Consider the following 24074-nt stretch of genomic DNA (forward strand, 5'->3'; position numbering starts at 1 on the left):
GTGGATCTGGTTCCAAAGCCTGGGTTTATAACCCCATGGTAACATGCTGCCTTCCAGATGATTCCAGGTCCTTTGTGGCAAACCCACTGTAGAACAAAATTGCCACCTCTTACAGTTCTGCCTTTGCTGGGGCCTGGAATGTTGAATGTTGGGATTGACTGTCCCAACATTTACATGAAATCCCAGTATGGTTCAGGATGCGGACAAAACCCAGATGTTTCCCTTTTGACAGCGTGTGTACTTCTGTACTTACGAATCTCCTCTGCCCCTCGAGAAAACTTTATGCTTCCAGGGAATTCTGGGCATAGTAAGTGCCTAAGGTTCAGCATATCTGAAAGCAAAGAAGTTGGAAATTCCTTTTTTTATTTTTTTTTTATCCTCACCTGAGGATATTTTTCCATTGATTTTTTTTCTTTTTTCTTTTAAATAGAGTGGAAGAAGGGAGGCAGAGGATGGAGGAGAGAAAGAAAGAAAGAAACATCAATATATCTACATGGATTGGTTGCCTCCCGCACGGCCAGGGCTGGGCATCGAATCTGCAACCCAGGCACATATCCTTGACCGGAAATTAAACCAGCAACCCTTGGATCTGTAGGCCAACGCTCTAACTGCTGAGCCAAACCAGTCAGGGCAGAAATGGGAAATTCTTGAATGAAGATCATGTTTATGAAGTTTCCCAATTATTAGCAACATGCCTTCCTTTTTCTTGGTAGAACATAGAGCTAGGAAAGGCTACTAAATAGTTGACCCAGGTTTAAAGGTGGAAGCCATTGACTCCATGGGCAGCCAGCCACATGTACTGTCTGTCCAGATGCACACATATTTTGTGTTCATGCATGTTGACAGATGTGCAAGTGCAAATCTCAGCCCTTATCCTTCCTAAGGAGTCAAGATGGTGCCTGCGTCTTCCCTCCCCCTCCTTGCTACCTTGCTTTGTTCATGTACCAAACAAGCATTTTTGAGAGCCCATCTTATGCCTGGTGCCAGATTAGGTTTCAGGGGGTGATATAAAGAAATATAAAACATTTTGCCTGCCTGGACTGTCAGTCACTTGGGAAGATGGAGCTTATACTTGAGAAATAATGGAACCAAGAATCATAGGGTTCGTATCAGAATGAGGGGTTCAGAAAGTAAAACCTATAGGTTATCAAGTTTGTTGCAGACCCTGCCAGAGCTGTCTGGGACTAACAGTATCATAGGAAGTTGGGACCTTGAGGTATCAGTCTAGCCTGGATGACTGTGATGCAGAGGGGGGAAACGATTTATTCATTACCACGTGGCTGGTTGATGGCATGAAGGAGGAGGTGGGACTTAAGCAGGGCTCAGTACTCTCATAGGGTGAGATTAAGGACAGGAAGAGAAGCAACCGACCAGCAGTTAAGGCAGAGGAGGGTTCGAGTTGGTGGGACCAGACGGGGTTTGAATACCAGACCAGACATCCAGACTTTATCATATAGGCCGAGAGATGAGCAACAAAGTCCTAAAAAAGAGACAAGGGATTTATTTAGACTACGTGGAAAAGTATGAGTAGTACATTTTATTTCTTTAAATTAGGGGCTGTGTGGGGACCCCTGCAATGGTATCAGGTATGCTGCAGAGAGACCCATGTTGTGTAACCACTGTGCTTTTCTTCCTTGTCTTCTTGTAGATATCCCGCTGTTGAAAGAAGCATGAGATTTGCCACCGGCCTCTCTCCTCTCTGCAATGGTCCTCTCTGTCCTTCTTCCCTCTCCCTTTGGGTTTGAGCACCCTGTACTCCAGCCACCTTGCCCGGATAGCTGAGCTGCCACCTGTGGATCTATGTATCACTGAGGGCCTGCAGGCCCACCTCGCTGGAAACTCAAGGAATATTCTCGCCATCTGGCTGCTGGACAGTTGGAGGAGCTGGCTTTCTGCCTGGCCCAGCCTTCCCATCTGTGTCGGGAACATCTTTGAATGTGCTGGATTGAACCCTTCCTTTCCCTGAGCCCTCTGGGTCCCCTCCAGCTAACTCTTTGGCGGCAGCCCCCAGCAGCTCACATGGGCCAGAGAGCCACTGTGTTTACTTGTGCCTTCTCCCGACCCTATTCAGGGTCCCTGTCACACAGGCCTGTGCTGTCCTACAAGCCTTAGTGGCTGCACGGCTGCCCTCTGCCACACGAGGGGCTGGGCCTGGGTCTGGCTTGTTTCCTTTGAGGACTGCACCTCTGCCCTTACCAGGGGGCAGATCCAAGAGTGAGAGCTGGGCAGACAAGAGTGTGGGTTCCTGGGCCTGCCTTTGGTTGACACTGTTGGCACATTTTCTTGGTTGGGACAGAGGATGTGGGAATTCCTGCCAAAGCTGTCCCAGTACCTGGCTGTCTAGCTCACAGGTTCCGGCTCCTGGCCCTGCTGAAATGAGTTTCCAGTTAGCATCCAGAAGATCCCAAGGGCGGGCAGGAAGGCGGCTGACGATTGTCTTCCTAACATGCAGATCCTCGCGTCCTACTTCAGCATCGACCTTCCTGGCTTCCGTGTTTCTTTCCTTGGAGTATAAGGGGAAGTTGCTTGCTGCCTCCTGGGTTTTATCCTGGGCAGCTCCTGCTTTCTTGCTGCCCACAGAGGCCCGAGATGCATCATCCCTGGGACAGGAGATTGCTGAGATGCCATGGACTGCCCATCTGGTCACTGACAGTTGGGGCAAGTTGCCCGTTCTGGGTTTGTGGTGATGGAGGGGAACCTGAGAGGCACAGACTAAGTCCCTTACCCAGGCAGCTGCAGGCAGCTCCAGCCCCTGGTCCTGAGGGTCCGCCTCACCACAGTCATGTGCCTTAGTAACTGTTTCCAGGAAACGTCCTGCTGCTTGCTGCACTGCTGCTTTTACTTCTCCCTCCCCTGCCGTCCCTGCCTCCTGTTCACAGCTGAAAAATGACTCCCTGGTCTTCTCTGGCACCTGCAAGAGGGGCTAAGAGACAGTCCTCCCCACCCCCCGCCACACACACACACCTTGCTGGCCACAGTGGGTGCAGGGTTGCAAAGCATCCTGGCACCGGGCCCTGGTGTTGACAGAGTGGGCTCAATGCTCCAGATACTTCTGCTCGATGTCTCGATGTCTCTCCCTCAGCCACATCTTGAATGCTGACAAGGCTGGAGTGGCAGAGCTCAGGCAGGCTGCTTCCATCTTCAAAAGATGTGGCATTAAGTAATGCTTGTTTTTGAAACATTGGGGCTGGGGAACTTCAAAGCTGACCCCATACTGCACCTCTGCGCCTCCATGGAGCCTCTCTGTTTGGGGTCGTAAAAGTAATAAAGAACCCAATATATTTTCAATACCTGACCAAACAGGGAAGCTACAGGAGTAGATGACCTGGAAAATTAGGGGAATGGCCTTCTCTCAGCCTCCTTCCTCCACTCACACACGCACTTTACTGCCTGCTCATTCCTGGCCTCGCTGCCCCTGTCGTCTTCCTTTCTCAGGGTAAGGGCAGTGCCTGCTGTGCTTTTGGCCACTCCCACCTCTCTCCCCTGCCCCGCCCTGGAGCCCGAGAGTGTTGTGGGCCCAGAACAGCATGGTTACAAGTGGAACAGGTTGTCAAAGGTGCCAAACTAGAATGCAGAAGCCTTTGGGGGGGGATGAAGTGTGCCAGGGGCCTGTCCTTGGCCTCAGAAGAGGCCATTGCCAGAGAGTGCCTGCCAGCAGTTGCTGGCTCCGGGCCCATCTGGAGGGTGGGTCCCTAATGACCCAGCTGCCTCATCATGCATGGGCTCTTCTCCACAGGGTGTAACCTTGACTTCCTTTGAAAAATAAATCAGGGGCAAGTGGTGCGGGGTCCACAGTCTGTTGAGCCTGCAGCTTTATTTCCAATCATCCAGAACCTGAATTCTAGCCTAGAATTTTTCTTTTAATGAAAGACCTTACCCTTTTTTATATCATTACTCCGCCCCCCCGAGAGATTGCACTTTTTGTTTTGGGTTTATTCAGCTACATAGGTTACCAGCTCAGACCCTGGAAAAATGAAAAGCCTTCCTTCTGAAGTGTTCTTCCAACTGGCCGCCATTAACACTGTCCTGGGGGGGGGGGGGGGTGCACAAACCCAGATTTGTGTGCTTGGTAGGAAAGAAAGAAGGGTAAATAAATGGGAGCCTCCTGTTTTCTCCCCATCTCTCCTCTCCCTTCCTCCCCCCACCCCCGTCACTGCCTTTGAGAAGGCCCACCTCTGGAGGCCTAGGGCCTTTGGGTGCAGGAACCAGGCAGGCCTCATTCCTCCTGACGTTCGTGAGAGCCGTTCTCTTTTCCCTGAAGCAGATTCTTAGCCATCGGCCATGTGCTGCTGTTTTAGGGGCTTCTGGGTTTTGTCCCTTGCCAGGGATTTGGGACTTCACAGCTGCCTAAAGTGGGGCTTGGCTAAGAGACAGGATGGTGACAGGTTGCTGGGGAGGAGGATGTCAGAGGAGCCTGGGGCAGATGGGTAAACTGCCAGAACCTGGCTTTTCTGGGCTCACCTCTAGAGGAGTCCAGCAGAGGGCTTGTCCAGGAGAATGGTCAGCACCAAAGGATTTCCTTTAAAAAGGTATTTTTTGCACGCGTGCGTTGACTCAGTGCAGGTTGTACATCCTGGCAGCTTGCAGTTACATTCCAGTGACTTACTAGGGCCAGTGTGTGGTGAGAATCACTTTGAGTTCCCATCCCTTTCAATGCCTTAGTTCAGCAGGTAGGCTCTATCTCTTGCCATTTCTGAATTTTGTGTGCTGTGTTCCCCTTTCACTCAGTGTGAGCTGTGAAGTGGGCTGAGTCCTGGCCACTTGTGAGTTCTTTGGGTTTTATAAGGCATTTCAGTATGTGTTCTAACACTCCATTTGCAAACAAAACTGGAACTAATGTTATCTTCCCCAATCATCTTGCCCCCTCTCCACAGAGTTCTGTGGAGAAGCTGAATGGCAAGACAGACAAAGGTATACTCTTCCTGCCTCGGTGGTGGTGGCACAGATCGATCGATAGCACTCAGCCTCTCCCCTCCCAGTCTCAGCGGAGCTCTCAGACCACTTGCTTCCCACGTAACAATGTCACTTCCATTCCCAGTTACATCCTGCATCTAGAGTGGAATATGCTGCAAACATTTCTACATCCTTGCCCTTTTTTCCTCCTTAAAGAGAATCAAGGACCCAGAAGGGAAGTGGTGTGCAGGCTTTCCAGCTGAACTCCAGATGTGCTTGCTGGGAGCAGTGAAGCTGGAAGCTTCTCTTGCAGGGCCTGCTGGGCTCCTGGTGCTCAGCACAGGGACCGTCAGTACTGATCCTCAGTGAAAGGCTCAGAGAGGATTTTGTTTGGCAGGCTCAGCTTTGCTGGGAAACACCTCTTAATATCCAGTTGAAAACCTAGTAGAATTTCTAATGAAAACCCCAAAGTTGAACCCTGTGCCAGGCAACAGAGCTCTCTGGAGAGGGTACAGGGGCAAAGCACTTGGATTGCCAAGCAGGCAGGAGAGGGGATGCAGGTTGCGTGGCCGCCCACCACACCCTGCCCTGGCTCATCGCACCACTATGGAATCTTGCAGAATGGTACTCATGGTTTAAAACAATACATGTGTTGTTGACTGTGTGCAGGATGTCAGTCAGTTTGGGTTTGCTTTATTTTATATATATTTTTTGGTATCCTGTACATTGCAGTGGGTGTGAAGATAGTATTTTAATATTTGTACAAAGTTTAATTTAATTTTAATTGTTCTATGTATATAACTGCATTTCTAAATAATAATAAAAAAAAGTTCTTATGAGGCAGTTGTGAGAGATACGATCGTTCCATAAAGTTTTTATAGAAACCCTAGATTGAAAGGTGTATGTGGGTAGGACCTCATGAAGCACTTGCTCTGGGGAGAGGGGTACCTAGCAGGAGATGGGGCAGGGAGGGTGTCCATGCCACAAGCTAGAAAGACCAAAAACATGAGAGGAAATACATTTCTCTTTTTTAAAATGCTCTCAGTGTGCCAACCGGTCTCAGGCTGGGATTCAGCAGTGAGCAAGACCGTGTACTGGGAGCCTGCACAGATTTCTAATGGGGGGAAGCAGGCAGTTCCAACAGCATGCAGGGACGGTTCGGTCAGGCAAGTGTGAGGGAGTGGGCAGTCAGAAAGCTCCTTCTGGACAAAATGGCATTTCAGCTGAGTGTGAAGGGCCGGTACGGGGAGCCTAAGGGGCAGAACACTGTACTGCAAAGGCCGCAGAAAGCACAGCCACTGAGAAATGAGAAGGAGCCCGCGCTGCTGCGGGCTGAGGGGAGGGGCCTCGGGATGCGCAGAGGGAGGGAGGCCGGCAGGCTGTGGAGCCCTCACCACCCAAGCTGGGATGTTCCCCTTCCTCCTGAGAGCAAGGGAAGTGCCTTAACAGGTTTAAGTAGCAGATTGACTCACTAAGCTCTGCGTTTGGTGGGGTGGGGGACATTCCATGTTTTAGGAAGAGGGAATTTAGGTGAAATTGTTGGTCTTGGGAAGAAAGCTCGAACAGCTGGTGAACAGCAGTCCTCTGAGATGGAGAAGTGGAAGACCAACTTGGGAGAGGGTGAATGTGGGAGATCTAAAAATGAAGAGGCAGAAGATGTAGCGGTGAAGACCGTGGCAGGCAGGGGAGCTGGCCGGAGCGTCGCAGCGGGTGCTCAGGCTGTGCGGAGGGATGCCAGGCTGACGTTTGCCCCGGGTGTCGGGTGTACTGATGGGGGCTGCGCTTTCCTAGCGCAGTGTTGGGTGGCAGAACATTTCAGCCCTAAGCTCAGTAGCACCAGCCCTCAGGAAGGCCCACACAAGCAGCGAGCATTAGTTGCAAGGAGGATGACGGGGAGAACATTTTACCAGCTCTTAAAATGGTGATAATAGCTGATACTTAAAAAACACGGAAGTGGCCCTGGACGGTTGGGCTCAGCAGTTAGAGTGTTTGCCCGAGGACCAGAGGGTTGCAGTTTTGGTTCCCAGTCAAGGGTGATGTGTCTCTCACATCGATGTTTCTCTCCCACCCACAATCTCCGCTTCCACTTCATCTAAAAAAGAAAAATCACGGGGCGGGGTGGGGGGGGGGGAGTATCTTCGGGTGAAGATTAAAAAAAAAAAAGTAACAAACAAAACACTTCGATGTGCCAGGAAGCACTTAGTGTGGAATCCACACAGCAGCTCTACGAGGCAGGACCCATTATTGCCGGCAGCTCGGGGCCACATACAACAAAACCAAGGCTTGAAGATGTGCGGTGACTTGCCCAAGGTGGAGCCAGGATGTAATTGGAACCCAGGCAGTTCTACTGAAACGACTCCCACCCCTGCCCCTTTCCTACCCCGTCAGACACTGCCTGCCTCTCCAGGCCCTCCCACCCCCTTTCTGCCTGTGGTCTGTTCTCACCAACGAGCTTCGGGTAGAAAACGGGAGAAACATGTCCCATCAGGTAAGGAATGCTGGAGAAGGGAGACATGTCAACATGGGGTCAACACTGGGGTCCTTGCCTTTCCCTAGATGGCAGGTGGTGGGTGGGGACAGAGATAACAAAGGCCACAAAACCTGCAAAGCAGCTGGGGAAGGGCTGTCTTTGAAGTGGTTGCCTCAGGTTGGGAAAGGTGGATGGCAGGAGAGAAAAGGAATTTCCTGCCCTGCTGCCGAGCCCCACCTCATAGCTTGGAAAGTTGAGACCCCCTAGACAGTAACAAAAGTACTAACAAGCTCTCAGCATCTTTCACAGACTATTTAAAAATACTTTAAATATGCCAAAGTAATACATTTTTATCTCAGTAGAAAGAAAATTAAAATCAGCCATAATACCACCTCCTACTGGCAGTGTTCTTTTTTCTGTGCCTATATGTATATATATATTTTTTTCCTCTTTAATATGTTTTTATTTTAGAAAGAGAGAGGAAGGGAGAGAGAGAGAGAGACATCTATGTGAGAGAGAAACATCTATCGGTTGCCTTCTGCACGCCCCCCTACCAGGGATTGAGCCTCGAAACCCCGGCATGTGCCCTGACCGGGAATTGAACCAGCAATCTTTTGGTGCACAGGACAATGCTCAACCAACTAAGTGACACTGGCCAGGGCATATTTTCCTCTTGAAAAAGATCCCTTTTTAGCCCTGGCCAGTTTGGCTCAGCAGTTAGAATGTAGGCCCAATACCAGAGAGACCTGGGTTCGGTTCCTGCTAAGGGCATGTACCTCGGTTGCAGTTTGTCCCCGGCCCCGGTTGGGGTTGTGTGGGTGGTGACCAGTTGATGTGTCCCTCTCACATTGATGTTTCTCTCTCCCTCCCTCTTTCCCTCCTGCTCTTTCTGAAGATAAATGTAAAAATGTCCTCGGGTGAGGATTAAAAAAAAAAAATTAATAAAAAATTTGTTTTTAATAGTATTTGGTTTTTTAAACTTTACAGTCTATTATCCCATAAAACATACACCTACATCACTTTAAAGGCTGCAAAGGGCTGCAATTTTCTATCATGTTGATAATTTGGATTTCCAGGTTGCTAATTTTTGGTTGCTAATTTTTTTTAACTCTTATGACCAATGGTTTGATAGCATTTTAAATTATTTTCTTAGGATAAATTGCTGGAAAGAAAATTGCTGGATCAAAAGAAATGCACATTTTAGGGGCTTTTGATATACCTCAAATTGCTCACAAGGAAAGTTACTCCAAGTTATATTTTCATTGGCGGTGTTCATTTTCCCACAACCTCACCAACATTGGCAATTATCAATTTAAAAAATATGCCAGTTGAAAGAAAATTATATTACTTGATTCACATTTGTTTTATTCATTTTTAAAATATATGTTTGCGTATTCTTTATAACAAAGACATACTGAAAACTGTCCAAATTTGATGTTCAAGATGAACATGTTTGAGAGGAAAAGTAAGAACTGTGATTTCCTCTCTGAATTACATATGGATTATTGGAATATAGAATATATAAAATACATTGGTTATTTAATTTAGAAGGGGCATCACAGTTATGACTTTTCCATATATATATGTAATTTCATCTTAAATTACTGAAGCAAGGAATTAACCTGAACCTGGGGCAGGACATGACACATCCCAGGACAGCCCTGGGCGTCTCCTCCAAGGTCCCTGGTAGAGCAGCACTACAGGCTTTGCAGGGCTGGGGGACGGTCCCGCACCATGAGGTGAACAGCTGTTTGGCATTTGGTATTTCCCATGACACTCAGTGCCCCCAGAAAAGGAAATTTCATAACATAGGAATGTCCTGAGCAGCCTGTCTGGGGCAGCTTGAACTGTCTGAGACGGGTAGGAAATGATTCTCAACTTGGCAGGGCATTGCAGGGGTGTAGCAAGTGTGGACTTCCCCTTGGGGCTTCAATGGGGAAGCAAGTAGGCTGGCGGTCTCCAGCAACAGCAGCCAGCTTGCAGGTTCAGCCTGCTGGTGTGTGCGCGCGCGCGCGCGCGTGTGTGTGTGTGTGTGTGTGTGTGTGTGAAGCCTCGACCCAAACACACTAAGCACAGGGGCTGCTGTGCCTTCTGAGTGGTCTCTTGAGGCTCTTAAGCACCTGGGCTCCAGAGATGCAGGAACTTGTGGTGCAATAGCCTTTGTGGGCTGACCATTCGCACTCCTGCTGCAGTCATTTCTTCATTCATTCAATTGCTAACACACTCAACAACAACTTTTTTTTTTAATCATTTACTCTATACAAAGCCTAGTACTAGGCCCAGGGCACAGCAATGAATAAGACTCAGTCTTTGCCCTCAAAGAGGCTGCAGACTAATGTGGGAAAAGGAGACTAAACATCTACCTAAAACTTAAGGCAGAATTTAAAGAAGAAGCTCTAATGGAGCACTGGTGTGAATTGGGAGTGCACAAGGAGCTATGGAGTGGGAATTGTGATAATGAGGAATTTTCAGGCTATAGAGACCTGTAGGAACAAAAGTACTTGCGTATAAAATTGAATCGTGAAATTGCCTTTTTTTTTTTTTTTGCAGGTTAATAAAAAAGGTCACATATGGGCAATTTCAGCTTAGTACATAACTGTATTAAGATCTGCCAAAATCAGAAATGCCTTTCTTCTCTGGGAGGTCTAAACTTGAATGATTTTAATCACGAGAAAGAGAGCACTGAGCATAGCTGATTTTCTGGTTACAGCCCACCAGCTCCTGTCCTCTGAATGGCTCAAGTCTCCAGTACAGGGACACTTCAGTTGCTCTTTGGGACAGACAGCAGAAGTCACGCCCATTGCTTGCAACCAAGCTTCTGCCAGCAACAGCCAGGCAGCCATTCCAACGTTAACAGGCACCTTTACTCATTCGCATTATTTTCCTTGGAACAAAAATGGAAGGACAGCAGTTAAATCCAACTACAACTCTTTCCTCCTCAAGGTTCTTCTCTGTTTTTCATTAGAAACATTCAAAAATAATAACGCTATCTTATATAATAGTAATACATGTTAAAACATCAGAAATAATGTTTTTCACCTATCAGACTGGCAAAAGAAAAAGCTTTAAAATATCTAGTGGGAGTGTAAACCAGTGCATTCTCTACGGAGGACAATTTGGCAATAACCGTCAAAGTATAATGTTCCCTCCTCTTACTGCACATCCACTCTAAACCCATTAAGTGGGGGCAGAGCTACACATTCAGAAAGGAAAACAAAGCAAGCAGGTGAACCCCGCAGTATCAGATTGGAATTGTAGGTATTGGTGTGAACTCATGGTTTTTGATCTACATAGATGGATATTTATGGATACATAGATGTGTGTATGCATGTGTACACACACACGAGAGAGAGAGAGAGAGAGAGAGAGAGAGAGAGAGAGAGAGAGAGAGATTGATTCTCTAGCTCTTCCCAGAAGGCTTGGGGGCAGGCACAGCAGCAGCTGTGAGCACACAGAGTTCAGATCTTGGCGTTTCTACATTGTTTTCCACTAAACGGAGACAGGGCTCTTTGGAGGAATGGCTGATTCTGGAGCCGAGGCAGGAAGATTACAAGAGGAGCCCGGAACATGTATCAGAAAGCAAGAAAGTGCTCAGAGAATGATGAGTACATGCCCAAAGGATGCCCACTCGAGTGACCAAATCAGGAACACTTTGAGCATGCAAATAATGATGATAATGGATTCCAATTTGTTAAATAAAATCGGAGGCCCTGGGTCCATATAGACAAACTGACAGCAGAGAAGCCTGGTAGACATTCTTTTTCATCAAGAGGGACAAACCATTGCACGAGATAGGCTACAATGAGAACCCAGCATCACATCCATGGCATTCCCACCAAACATGAAAAATGACACAACCCAAACTGAGTACTGTTCTACAAAAGAACTAGCCTGTGATCTTCAAAATGCCCAGGTCATGAAACTCAAGAAAAGACTGAATTGTTTCAGACTGAAGAACACATAAGGAGGAACGCAAGGCACCGTCCTGAACTGGATCCTTTCCTCACGAAATGTTATTTATTGCAAAAACTGGTAAAACTTAAGTGGGTGTGAGGGTGAGATGGTAGACGGGTCTCCGTGTCAATGCCCCGATTTTGCAGCAATGGGGAGCACCAAAGCCTGCCTGAGGGAATTGCATCCGGGGTGAAAACAGAATGGCTGGCCCCCCACAGGCCTGTGTGCAGGGGAACTGCCAGCCTGTGCGGGCAGAACCTGGGACCTGCAATCGGCCGCCTCTGATTTCTCCCGCAGCAACTCAAGAGGCTGCGCGGGTGAACAGGGATTGCTGGCAGGGCGGTCTGCCGGGGAGAGAATCCGATTTCCTCTCTCTGACAGAACAAAAGCCACTTGTCTGGGAAGAACTTAAAGAAGTTGATATCCGATGTCTTGCGTTTGGGAGCTCAACCCCTGGGCGATACCTCACTCTCAGTCCCTTGCCACCCCTGGAGTCCGCGGAGCCGGATGGCTCAGCCCGCTGGCGCCATCTAGTGCCCCATGAGGCTGGGTCCTCTGCAGGTCGGAGAAGGGAGGTTGAGGCCAGGTGGGTGGGCTGGACCTGAAGGTGGATACCCAGTCTGCAGTGGAATTCTGACAGCTCCCACGCCCTGGGCTGGGGCATGGTGGAAATGTGAGCCAGGGTTTACAGCAATGACACCATATTAGTTTCTAAGGATTGTCCTAACAATGACCACGAACTAGGTATTCTCTCACAGTTCTGGAGGCTAGAAGCCCAAAGTTAAGGTGTCAGTGGGGGTTCTCCCTCTGAAGGCTCTGGGGAAGGCTCTTTTCTTGCCTCCGCCCGCTGCTGGTGGCCGCCGTCCTTTGTTGGCTTACCCCCGGCAGCCCCATCTCTGCCTCTGTCTCTCCACGGTTCCTCCCTGTATGTCTGTGTCCAAGTTTCCCTCTACTTACAAGGACACCCGTCACCGGGTTAGATCTGTCCAGTCCAGGACGACTTCATCTTAACGTGATTACATCTGCAAAGACCCGATTCCAAATGAGGTTATATCCGCAGATACTGGGTTAGGACGTGTCTTCTGAGGAGACACAATTCAACCCACAAAAGATTCCTGTCATCCCACAGCTTTCCCCAAGCACCTGCAAAGTGCAGGTCTGTGCTGGGGGCTGGGCCTGAAGAGCTGAATGCTACCCACTGCTCAGGCCCAGAGACTCAGGATTCCACTGAAGTTGGGAAGGAGGTCAGGGGAAGGGCAGGAGAGAGGAAATACGACTGCGGGAATGATGAGGAGGGAGATGACTCAGCGGGGACAAGGCTGCAGAACAGTTGGCTGGAGCCTTTGCAGAGCAAGTGACATTTGAGCTGGGCCTTGCAGCAATGGGGGTTTGCCAGGCAGCAAAGGGAGGGCACGGGGGCGGGGCCCTCCAGGCCCAGCTGAAGGTGTGAACAGTGACCTAGAACTGTGATAGGGGCTGTGATATTGGGGGGAGTTCAGTGCGGTGTGTGGATGGGGGCATGCTGCCAAATGGCAGGGACCTGGAGACTCTGACTGATGAATGCTCTGAGGGCCATTCTCGTGGCTTTAAATATTGTGCTGCAGGTGGAGGGGCGACCCAGGAGGTTACGAGGGGTACAGACTGTGCAGAGGCCATGAAGACCAGACGGCCTCCTAGATAAAAATGAAACTACCCAACCACAGAACTTCCCCCACTTCCTGGCAGCACTTGGAATAAAGCCACACTGCCTTGGAACTCTCCCGAAACACTTCACCCAAGCCTGGCTTCTAAAACGAGCCCCTGGAAGCATCTTCTCGCCGAGGTGCGCAATCTCTCCTGTGGCAACAAGTACCAGGGAACACAATCTGTGTGACTGTAGAGGTGCCCCTCATAGTCTTTGGCAGTGGGCATCCCTGTGGTCAAGAAACTGTCTTTTAATTCCTGGTTTGCTGAGTGTTAATGAACCAGTGTTTGATTTTATCAAATACTTTTCTGCATCTGTTAAGATGCTAACATGTTTTTCTTTAATCTGTTAATGTAATGTATTATACTATTGAATACTGACAGAATTTATTGCTATTAAACCATCTTTGATTCCTTGCTAAACTCTACTTGGTAATGATAAGAGCATGTGGGTGTGCGTGCTTGTGCGTTTTAAAATACACTGGTGCGCCCTGGCTGGTCTGGCTCAGCAGTTAGAGCGTCGGCCTGCAGACCAGAGAGTGCTGGGTTCGGTTCCCGCTAAGGGCACGTACCTTGGTTGCAGTTTGTCCCTGGAACCATGGGATTATGTGGGTGGCAGCCAGTCGATGTGTCTCTCTCTTCCTCCCTCTCTCCTTCCAGCTCTATCTGAAGATAAATGCAAAAATGTCCTCAGGTGAGGATAAAAAAATAAAATACACTGGTGTTTTTAATGTATGCATTCATGGTCATAAGTGAAAATGGTCTAAACTTTTCTCTTTTTGTCCACGTTTGCTATCAGAGCTATGTGAACCCCATAAAATGAAACATGTATCTTCCCTTTTTAGTTGTCTGAAGAGTTTGTAGGATATAACGTTTATTAGTCTCTTAACAACAGTTGGATAAAACTGGCCTGTAAAACCATATGTGCCTGGTGTCTTTTGGTGGGAGAGACTTCTGATTACCAGTGAATGATTGTTGATTTAGTTAAGTTTTTTTCATTTTTATTGAGATACTTTTGGTGATTTTTTTCTATAAAGTTATCTATTTTAATATGTTTCACAACTTCATTTGCATAAAGTGGTTCAAGATATTGTTTTGATGTTTTAAATTTAATCACATCTTCTTTTATATTTTTCAATCTTCAAAATTCTTTACTTGTGTGACTCTTTTTTCTCAATCAATCCTGTCAGAAGTTTGTCTGTTTTGAAAGTTTTATTTATTTTGGTCAGATTTAGTAACACATATTTAAAATTTAGTAAAATTCGCCGTTTGTAGTTTTTAGTTTTGACACATACAGTCATGTAACCACAACCATGATCAGAATATAGAACCACTTTATCAACACCCTCCCCAATTCCTTTATATTCCTGTAGCCAACCCCTCTTCCAGCCCAGCCCCTGGCAACCACTGATCTGTTAGCTTTCTGTCTTTATAGTTTTGCTTTTTAAAGAATGTCATATAGATAGAATCATACATTATGTAGATTTTGAGTCTGGCTTTTCTTTTCTTTTTTTTAAATCTTTATTGTTGAATGTAGAAGGCATTACAGATGTTCCACATTTTCCCCCCATTGACCCCCTCCTCCCCACTCCTGCCCCCCTCCTGCCTTTTCCCACACTTTTGTCTGTGTCCATTGGTTATGCATATAAGTTCTTTGGTTTATTTCTTCCCAACCCCCAACCCCTTTCCCTCTGAGGTTTGTCAGTCTAGCAATGAATTTGTACTTCTTAATCCCTTCACCTTTTTCACCCATTCCCCCAAACCCCCCTTCCATCTGGCAACCAACAAAATGTTCTCTGTATCTATGAGAATGTTTCTGTTCTACCTGTTCATTTTGTTTGTAGATTCCATTGTTGATAGATATGTATTCATTGCCATTTTGTTTGTTCATATATTTTATCTTTTTCTTCAAGAAGACCCTTCAACATTTCATATAATAATGGTTTGGTGGTGATGAACTCCTTTAACTTTTTCTTGTCTGGGAAACTTTATATGGCCATCGATTCTAAATGACAGCTTTGCAGGATAGAGTAATCTTGGTTGTAGGTTCTGGCTTTTCTTTTTTTCTTTTTTCTTTTTTAATCCTCACTCAAAGACATTTTTCCATTTTTTGTACAGATAGAGTGGGAGGGAGGGAGAGGAAGAGAGAGAGAGAAAGAGAAACATCGACGTGAAAGGGACACATCGAGTGGCTGCCACCCGCACGACCAACCAGGGCTGGGGACAAACTGCAACCGAAGTACATGCCCCTAGCGGGAACTGAACCCGGGTCTCTCCGGACCGCAGGCCGACGCTCTAACCGCTGAGCCAAACCGGCCAGGGGAGGTTCTTGCTTTTCATCACTCTGAATATTTCTTGTCACTCCCTTCTGGCCTGCAAAGTTTCTTTTGAGAAATCAGCTGACAGCCTTATGGGAATTCCCTTGTAAGTAACTAGCCGCCTTTCTCTTGCTGCTTTTAAGATTCTCTCTTGGTTTTTTTGTTTGTTTGTTTGTTTGTTTTTTATCCTCACCTGAGGACATTTTTCCATTTTTTGTACAGATAGAGTGGGAGGGAGAGAGAGAGAGAGAAACATCGACGTGAAAGGGACACATCGAGTGGCTGCCACCCGCACGACCAACCAGGGCCGGGGACAAACTGCAACTGAAGTACGTGCCCTTAGTGGGAACTGAACCCGGGTCTCTCCATACTGCAGGCTGACGCTCTAACCGCTGAGCCAAACTGGCCAGGGCTCTCTCTTGGTCTTGAATCTTTTGCATTTTGATGATGATGTATCTTGGTGTGGGCCTCTTGGGGTTCATCCTGTTTGGGACTCTCTGTGCTTCCTGGACTTGTATGTCTGTTTCCTTCACCAAGTTAGGGAAGCTTTCTGCCATTATTATTTCAAACAGGTTTTCGATTTCTTGTTCTCTCTCTTCTCCTTCTGGCACCCCCAAGATGCGAATGTTGGCACGCTTGAAGTTGTCCCAGAGGCTCCTTACACTATCCTCATTTTTTTGGATTCTTTTTTCTTTTTGCTGTTCTGATTGGGTGTTTTTTGCTTCCTTATATTCCAAATCGATGGTTTTCTTCTTGGATTTACGTACTCTACTATTGAATCTGTGTAAATTATTCTTTATTTCAGTTAATGCCTCCTTCAATTCTGACTGTACATCCATAATTTCTGACTGGTCCTTTTTTATGCTCTTGAGGCCCTCCCTAAGTTCACTGAGGTTCTCACTGAGTTCATTGAGTATCCTTATAAGCAGTATTTTGAACTCAGCATCTGTTAGGTTGCTTATCTCCATTTTGCTGAGTTCTTTTCTTGGGGTTCTGTTCTGTTCTTTCATTTGGGACCTGTTTCTTTGTCTCCTCATTTTGGCTGCCTCCCTGTGTTTGTTTCTATGTATTACTTAACAAGCGGTAGGGGGCTATCTGAGACCAGATGCTGCTGCTCATTTGAAAGAATTTAGGAAAAACCTGAAGCAGGATCCAAGACAGGCCAATCCTATGGTTAAGCAAATGGCAACAGCTTGGGTGGGCCTGAAAGTTGAGTGGGGTGGGGCGGGGCCTCAGGGGGTAACCAGGGCGGAGCTACCAGTGTGAGCCAGGTTGCTGGAGTCCCAGATATGGTGGCTGTCTGCCGCCCCAGGGAAGGGCTCACCAAAGGAACAAAGGCCTCTGACAGCACGTTTGTCCCGGAGAAAGCCCCCTCTCCAGCCCTCGCTCCAATGCCAAACAGCTCAGTTCTTCCCTGTATGTCTCTGGCGCCCCTTGAACTGCCTCCCCTCCAAGCTTAGAGGGAGAGAGTCCGGTAAGTCCGTGCGCGGGCCCTTTAAGGAGCTGCCTGGGGCTCCAGCTGCTTCAGCCTCCCTGAGCCTCAGTTCCCGCTGGTTTTTCCAGCCAGAAGTTATGGAGATTCTCTTCCTGGCACTGGAACCCTGAGCGGGGCACTGGTGTGAGACAGGGACCCCTCAGTCCTCAGGAAGGACCTTCCCAGCTGAGGTGTCCTCCTGATTTTTATCCGCCACAAGTGGGTGTGGGACCAGCCCGTCCGCCTCCGCCCCTCCTACCAGTCTCGGTGTGGCTGCTGCTTTAATTCCGTAGTTGTAGGACTTCCATTCAGCTTGATTTCAGGCAGTTTTGAATGATGGTTGTTCTCTAGTTTAGTTGTAACTTTGATGTAGTTGTGGGAGGATGCAATACCGCGTTACCTACGCCACCATCCTGACCGGAAGTCCCCCCTTTTTTTTTAATCCTCACCCAAGGATTTTTCCCCCCATTTATCGTTAGATAGAGTGGGAGGGAGAGAAACGCTGATGTGAGAGAGACACATCGATTGGTTGCCTCCTGCACAACCCCACCAGGGCCAGGGACGAACTGCAACCAAGGTATTTGCCCCTGACCAGAATCAAACCCCTCACTCTTTGGTCTGAGGGCCAATGCTCCAACAGTTGAGCCAAACTGGTCAGGGTGGGTGCATTTGATTTTCATCCATGTTGTTACACGTATCAATAAGTCGTTTTTTAAAAATCACAAAATGGTATCCATTGTACGGATGTGTCATACGTTTATTCATTCACCAGTTGGAGGACATTTGGGTTATTTTCATTTTGACTACTGATGTAGAGCATCTTTTTAGGTTCTTACTTGCCATTTATTTGTCTCCTTTGGTTTAGATGTCTGTTCAAATCTTTTGTGCATTAAAAAAAATTGGGTTATTTGTTTTCTTACTAAGTTTTAAGAGTTTACTTCTGTTCTGCTCTAGATACAAGTCCTTTATCAGATATGTACTTTGCAAATATTTGTGCTCCCTGTCAAAGAGCAGAAGTTTCTAATTTAGATAAAGTTCATTAGTCTTTTCTGTTATTCTATTTTCCCTTAGCAAGTTGGGGATCCATAAGATTGTATTCCAATTCTTTTTTAATTTATTTTTTTTCTCTTAATATTTTTTTCTTTATTGATTTTAGAGGGAGAGTGAGAAGGAGAGAGAGATAGAAACATCGATGAGAGAGAGCATTGATTGGCCGCCTCCTGCACGCCCTCCACTGGGGATGGGGCCCACAACCTGGGCATGTACCCTGATCAGGAATTGAACTAGCGACCTCTTGGTGCATGGGTCAACACTCAACCACTGAGCCACACTAGCTGGGCTGTATTCCCATTCTTGTTTTTTTTTTTTTTTTTTTAAATCCTCACTTAAGGATATTTTCCCATTTATTTATTTATTTATTTATTTTTAGAGTGAGAGGGAAAGAGAGAGAGAAACATCGATGTGAGAGAGACACATAAATTGGTTGCCTCCCGCATGACCCCAACAGTGGCCATGATGGAACCTGAAACCAAGGTATGTACACTTGGCCGGGAATTGACCCCCCAATTCTTTGGTCTAGGCCAGCGCTCTAACCGCTGAGCCAAACCAGCCCGGCTGTATTCCCATTCCCACCAAACTTTTTCTAAAAATTCTGAAGTTAGCCCTGGCCGGTTTTGCTCAGTGGTTAGAGCGTCGACCTGCGGTCCTGAGAGACCCGGGTTCGGTTCGCGCTGGGGGCGCGTACCTCGGTTGCAGTTTGTCCCCGGCCCTGGTCGGTCGTGCGGGTGGCGGCCGCTCAATGTGTCCCTTTCACGTCGATGTTTCTCTCTCTCTCTCTGTTCCTCTCTCTCCCTCCCACTCTACCTGAACAAAAGAATGGGAAAATGTCCTCGGGTGAGGATAAAAAAAAAAAAAAATTCTGAAGTTATTTCTATCCTCTCAAATATTTCAAAGACCTCTGCCTATCTAAACTGTTATTAAAAATCTACTTTTGTTATAAATTTATAATTTTATGCTTTGGTATCAAAGAATATAGTCTGAATGTAAGGATCCTTTGGAGCTCACAGAGGTTTTCTTTATGGCTCACTGTATTCTGCAGTGGAATCTTGGCTTTCAAACTTAATTTGTTCTGGAAGGCTGATCAATAAGCGATTTGTTCAAAAACTGAATCATTCCCCCCATTAGAAAGAATACAAATTGGGTTAACCTGTTCCAGACCCCTAAGTGATTCCGTTTCAGCCTTTCTCAGTTGCCTGTGCTTGTTGTTTCGTGAGCCTTTCACACCTTGAGCAAGGTCAGCACTCTCGGTGGCCTCTTTGTGTTTTAAAATTGTGCTTATCACTGATTTCGCCATGCCATACTTGGTAGCCAGATCGATACCCGAACACCTCTGTCATACTTTGCGATTCTTTCTCTTTTTTGAAGTGGGGGGAGAGGGGGAGAGAAACATTTATGTGAGAGAGACACATGGATTGGTTGCCTCCCGCATGACCCGACGAGGGCCTGGGATGGACCTCAACCGAGGTACATGTCCTTGACCAAACTCGAACCCAAGACTCATTGGTGCACAGGCCAACACTCTAACCGCTGAGCCAAACAGGCCAGGACACGATTATTTCTTTATTAAGCTCTATTGTTGTTCCCATGACTTTTTACTTTGCTGCTATCACTAACCTTCTCAGGACCCATGGTGACGTACTGTATGTGTTTAATAAGCAGCAGCAACAAAAGCTAAAAACCACAGAAATATTCACAGCGCAATTTCGTACGGTGTTAACAACGCGAGGTTTAGAAGTGAACTGACCCTCACTGCGCATTCTCTCCTGTGTGTGTCACCTGAGAGACGCCTGACTGCTCGTGCGGGACAGCACGGAAGGGTTGTCGGGTGGGGGACCGAAGTTCTGTGGACCGAAGTTCTGTTCCACAACCGAATTGTTCGAGATGGGAGATGTTCAGGCAACTGAGAAAGGTTACTACAGGGAATCATTTGGGGGTCTGGAGTGGGTAATTCAATTTACATTATTTCTAATGGGGAAAAAGTGATTTTGTTTTTGAGCAAAACACTTCGTGTACAGACCTCTGGAGCTAATTGAGTTCGAGAACTGAGGTACCACGGTACTTGTGTTTGACCACAGGGGAGTGTGGTAATATTTTAAACTGCAATTGTTGAGTACCTAGTTCTCCCTGAAGTTTTGCCAGCTGTTGCTTGCCCTATGCCCAGACACTCTCCCACTGGGTCATGGACACACACACCCTGATTTTGCAATGCGTTTATTTATTTAATGCTAAGTTCTGTTCTTTGTTCCATTTGGATAATTTGTTGCTCAGGGACACGGTCCTCTTTCCAATTAAAATAAAAAGCCCTGGTTTAGGTTTATAGAGTGGTGGTCAGGCACTGAAAATGGGTTTGGTAGTGAGGAACAACACCTGTTTTAGAACATTTGAAGACCTTTCAGACATGTGTGACCTTGTCATTTCCAGTGAGAGAAACTGCGTCCATGCAACGTGTCCACAAGGTGGCGCACTAAGCATACAGTTGGGAGCTCATTTCTGCTAGAAGAAAAGATGTCAGTGAGAAGTATAAGGAATGAGGGATTTTTCAATGAAAGAAGAGAGGTCCACATCCAATAATTTCTGTATGTGTGTTTGCGTATTCCAGGCCCAGGACGTTATAATAAGAGCTGTGAGATCTGGACTAGATCCTCTGAATCTTTTTTTTTCTTACAGAGATGATAAATCCAGAGCAGTGAAACAAATTGATTCGTGTTTGTTTGTTTTTTCATTCATTCGTTCATTCATTCATCTAATATTTCCTGATGTCACCAAGGACTTGCCAAGTTCACATTGCTAGATAGCAGCAGAACTTAATTTGAGATCCAGATCCCCAGAGAGAGAATGTAGAATACTCCCAGATTCTGTTTGTTTAAGTGATTTTGGCATTCATTTAAAAAATATGTCTAATATTTTAGAAATTCACAGCAGCTGAAACAAGGAAGGTAAACTGTGGTGTGTGTGTGTGTGTGGGGGGGCAGCTGGAAGCCCTTGGACCCTGCTCTGTCTTTAAGGAGCAGCAGACAGGTGGTTCCTGAACAGACAGGAACAAGCAAATGCAAAGTGTGATTTTTGATCGGTTCCGGGACTGGGGGAACACAATTCTGGAAGGCATTCTTTTGGACAATTTTGGAAATTTGAATGCTGCCCGAATATGGGAAGCTATTACGGAATGAATATTCAAGAAAGTGTCCGCTTTCTTGGGTGTGACAAAGGCATGTTACATCGGAGAATGTCTTTGCCTTTGGGAGACACATGCTGAAGTGTCTGGGGCTGAATGTCATGATTATGCAACTTACTTTCAAATGGTTTAGCCAAATACACACACACACATGCACACACACACACACACACACACACTCAATCAATCAATTAATAAAACTAACGTGGCAAATTGTTAACAATTGTTGGCTCTAAGTAGAAGGAACACAGATGTCCTTTGTACTATTCTTTCATCTCTTCAGTGGGTATTTCCTTTCTAGTAATTCAAGCATACTAACTTGAGCCTGATTTGACCACAGTTGTGTTCAGTGTCCCAACCCTTAGGCAGGGTGGGTGGCCTGGGGTCAGGGTCAGCACCTTCTCCTTCTTGCTCTCTTACTAGATTACTGTGTGACTTTGGGTCAGTCACTTATCTTCTCTGGTCCTTAATTTCTTTATTTGTAAAATGAGAGGATTAGGCAACTTTAGCAATTTTCAAGCCTTCTTTTTTTGGTTTGTTTTTGACTGCCCTTCGCTGTAGGACATACTCCTACACTGCTTTCAAAGTCCTCTGGCAACCTAGACTCTCCTCTCGTCTCTGTGACATTCTCATCTTTCTCTTTTCCTCTCTTCTAGTGTGGTTCATTAAAATTAAAGTGATTTCAAGAGCCACTAATGGGTTGAGACCCACAGTTTGAAACTCTCTGGGCTAAATGATCTCCTGACACTCTGTGAGTCTATAACCAAGGGTACTGAGTTCAGATCCCCCACAGCCAGGCCAATGGGGTGTTGGGGAGGGCAGTGACTTGGTTGGCCCCTCAGCCAACAGGTCTGAAGGCAGACCTCCAGATGCTTTTAAACAAGTCCCCAAATACAAATGTTTAGGTTTTAATAGTTAGCTGTGATAACTTTGGTTTTATACCAAATATTAGAAGTTTATTGTTTTGGTTTTTAAATACTGTGCAAGCAAAGGAAAGAAAGAGAAAAACAACAACGACAACAAACCTGCAGGCAGACGTTTTTGTCCTCTGTGTAAATGACCAGTCCTTGCTTTGGGCCTCGCCTGCGCTGCCTGTCCCGCTCCAGCTGGCCCAGTGGGAGCACAGCAGGCACAGGTTGCACGTGTCCTTACCCCACTGCCAGGGCCTTCTCCAGCCCCAAGTCTCTTCTGCAAGCACCCCTCGGTGCATCTCTGGGTTTTTCTGCAACCACACACTCATAGGTGAGGGTGGGGTGGGCAAGAGGTGCCTTGGCAGGAGCAAGTGGAAATCCTGGGGAATCTTTTCCACCTCAGCCCTGTGCTAAGCATCCCCCAGGCGCTCCATGTGCCTGCCTCCAGGGGGTGCAAAGGGCGGCCCCTCCCAGAGGCCCAGGTGTAATGACAGGTGCTGGCACCCTAAGCCTGAGCCAGAGGCAGGAAGAAAGAAGCAACTGAGGCTCCCCCAGAAGGGACGCAGGCATGCAGAGCAGCCGGGTCCCCATCCACACCCACCTCCGCTGCTCACCTTGCGGTAGCTTTGCTGGAGTGAGGGCCGCCTGTCCTGAATTTCCGATCGGTTTTCTGCTCCACGCTGGCCACTCATCTCACTGAACCTGAGTATCTGTTCATCTCCCACCCTGGGCGGTGGGTGCAGAAAACCGAAGTGGGAATATAAGAGCAAGCTAGAACCTATTTTGAAAAGTCTGACCAGGGGAAGTTTCAAACAGGCACAAAATTAAGAAAAGAGTTCACAAACCTCCATGTAGCTATTTCTGTGCTTCAACAGTTATCAATATTCTACCAAGTTTTGTGCTTTTTCAAACGAGGGGTTGAAATTGTATTGATGGACAGGAAAGAATGTTCCAGGTTTACGGTCAAAGGCAGTTTGTAAGGAATGATGTCAGTGCAGCCCGATCCCACTTCGATCAACGTGCAGCTCTGGGCACAAACCCAGGGTCACTGCAGCTACATCCCAACTGCCTGCTGAGAGTTGTCCTGTTCAGAGGGCGGGGCAAGGCCGCCTCCTGTCCTGGTCAGGGAAATGTACAGCTGTCTGTCACACGCTTCAAAACGTTCACAGCCCACCAGTCACCCCTCGGGTCGTGTTTCTGGTGTTGAAGAAGCATCGCAAAGAGAAAAGGCTGCCGGGCCTTCAGTAACACTGCAAATTGAATTCATGCCTGGTAAGCACTCACTTCAAGTCTCGGCGTCAAAATCTATTTGACTAAGATGTTTTTTGTTGTTGTTTTTTTTTTTTTCATCCTTACCTGAGGACATTTTTCCATTTTTTGTACAGATAGACTGGGAGGGAGAGAGAGGAAGAGAGAGGGAGAGAAATATTGATGTGAAAGGAACACATTAAGTGGCTGCCACCCGCATGACCAACCAGGGCCGGGGACAAACTGCAACCGAGGTACGCGCCCTTAGAGGGAACCGAACCCGGGTCTCTCTGGACCGCAGGTCGACGCTCTAACTGCTGAGCTAAACCAGCCAGGGCTATTTGACTAAGATGTTTGGGGTATATCTTGCTAAGTGGGAAAACAAGTTACAACACTGCCAACAGGGCGATCCTAAGTTTGATTTTTGACAAAAGAACATGTGCAGCCCGGCCGGTGTGGCTCTGTGCCTGAGCGTCGACCCATGTGCACCAAGAGGTCACCGGTTCAATTCCCGGTCAGGACATGTGCCAGGTTGTGGGCCCCATCCACTGTGGGGGCATGCAGGAGGCGACCAGTCGATGTTCTCTCTCATCAATGTTTCTACCTCTCTCTCCTTCTTTGTTCCTCTCTCTTTAAAATCAATGTAAAAAAAAAAACAACCAAAACTAAAAGGCAAAAAAAAAAAAAAGAACATGTTCACAGGAAGAAGGCCTAGAAAGATGCCAACATGTTAGGGACGCATGTGGGGCTGCTTATGGTGATATTTGGATTCTTTGTGCTTGTCTCTTTGTTTATGTTCCTCCTATGAGACGCCAAAAAAAAAAAATAAACAATTTGTATGAAAGCACTAAAAATAAATACATTTGTATTTGATAAGCCCAGTATCCTTGCA

The 24074-nt window shown here is 47.0% G+C and overlaps 1 protein-coding gene and 1 long non-coding RNA gene across 10 annotated transcripts in view; one reads left to right on the plus strand and one right to left on the minus strand.

Moving 5' to 3' along the window:
- Positions 1-5661, plus strand: part of SUSD6 (sushi domain containing 6) — a 62760-nt gene extending 57099 nt beyond the window's left edge. For 2 of the 3 annotated variants that reach the window (XM_036252065.1, XM_036252074.1), the window contains exon 5: positions 1649-5661. In XM_036252065.1, coding sequence (XP_036107958.1) covers positions 1649-1674 — 26 coding nt within the window. In that variant the 3' untranslated portion in view covers positions 1675-5661. The remainder of the gene's footprint in view (positions 1-1648) is intronic. The other variant, XM_036252082.1, reaches the window with a different exon arrangement.
- The window catches only part of LOC118624107, a 75696-nt gene that overhangs the window by 34605 nt on the left and 17017 nt on the right, over positions 1-24074 (minus strand). For 3 of the 7 annotated variants that reach the window (XR_004958339.1, XR_004958340.1, XR_004958331.1), the window contains 2 exons: positions 23291-23324; positions 22673-23184 (listed from right to left, as the gene is read on the minus strand). The exons of 1 other annotated variant lie outside the window; for it this stretch is intronic. This is a non-coding gene — a long non-coding RNA (uncharacterized LOC118624107). 3 more of the 7 variants (XR_004958336.1, XR_004958335.1, XR_004958332.1) reach the window with 3 other exon arrangements.

Source organism: Molossus molossus, unplaced genomic scaffold (assembly GCF_014108415.1).
Source record: "Molossus molossus isolate mMolMol1 unplaced genomic scaffold, mMolMol1.p scaffold_m16_p_1, whole genome shotgun sequence".
Classification (NCBI taxonomy): domain Eukaryota; kingdom Metazoa; phylum Chordata; class Mammalia; order Chiroptera; family Molossidae; genus Molossus; species Molossus molossus.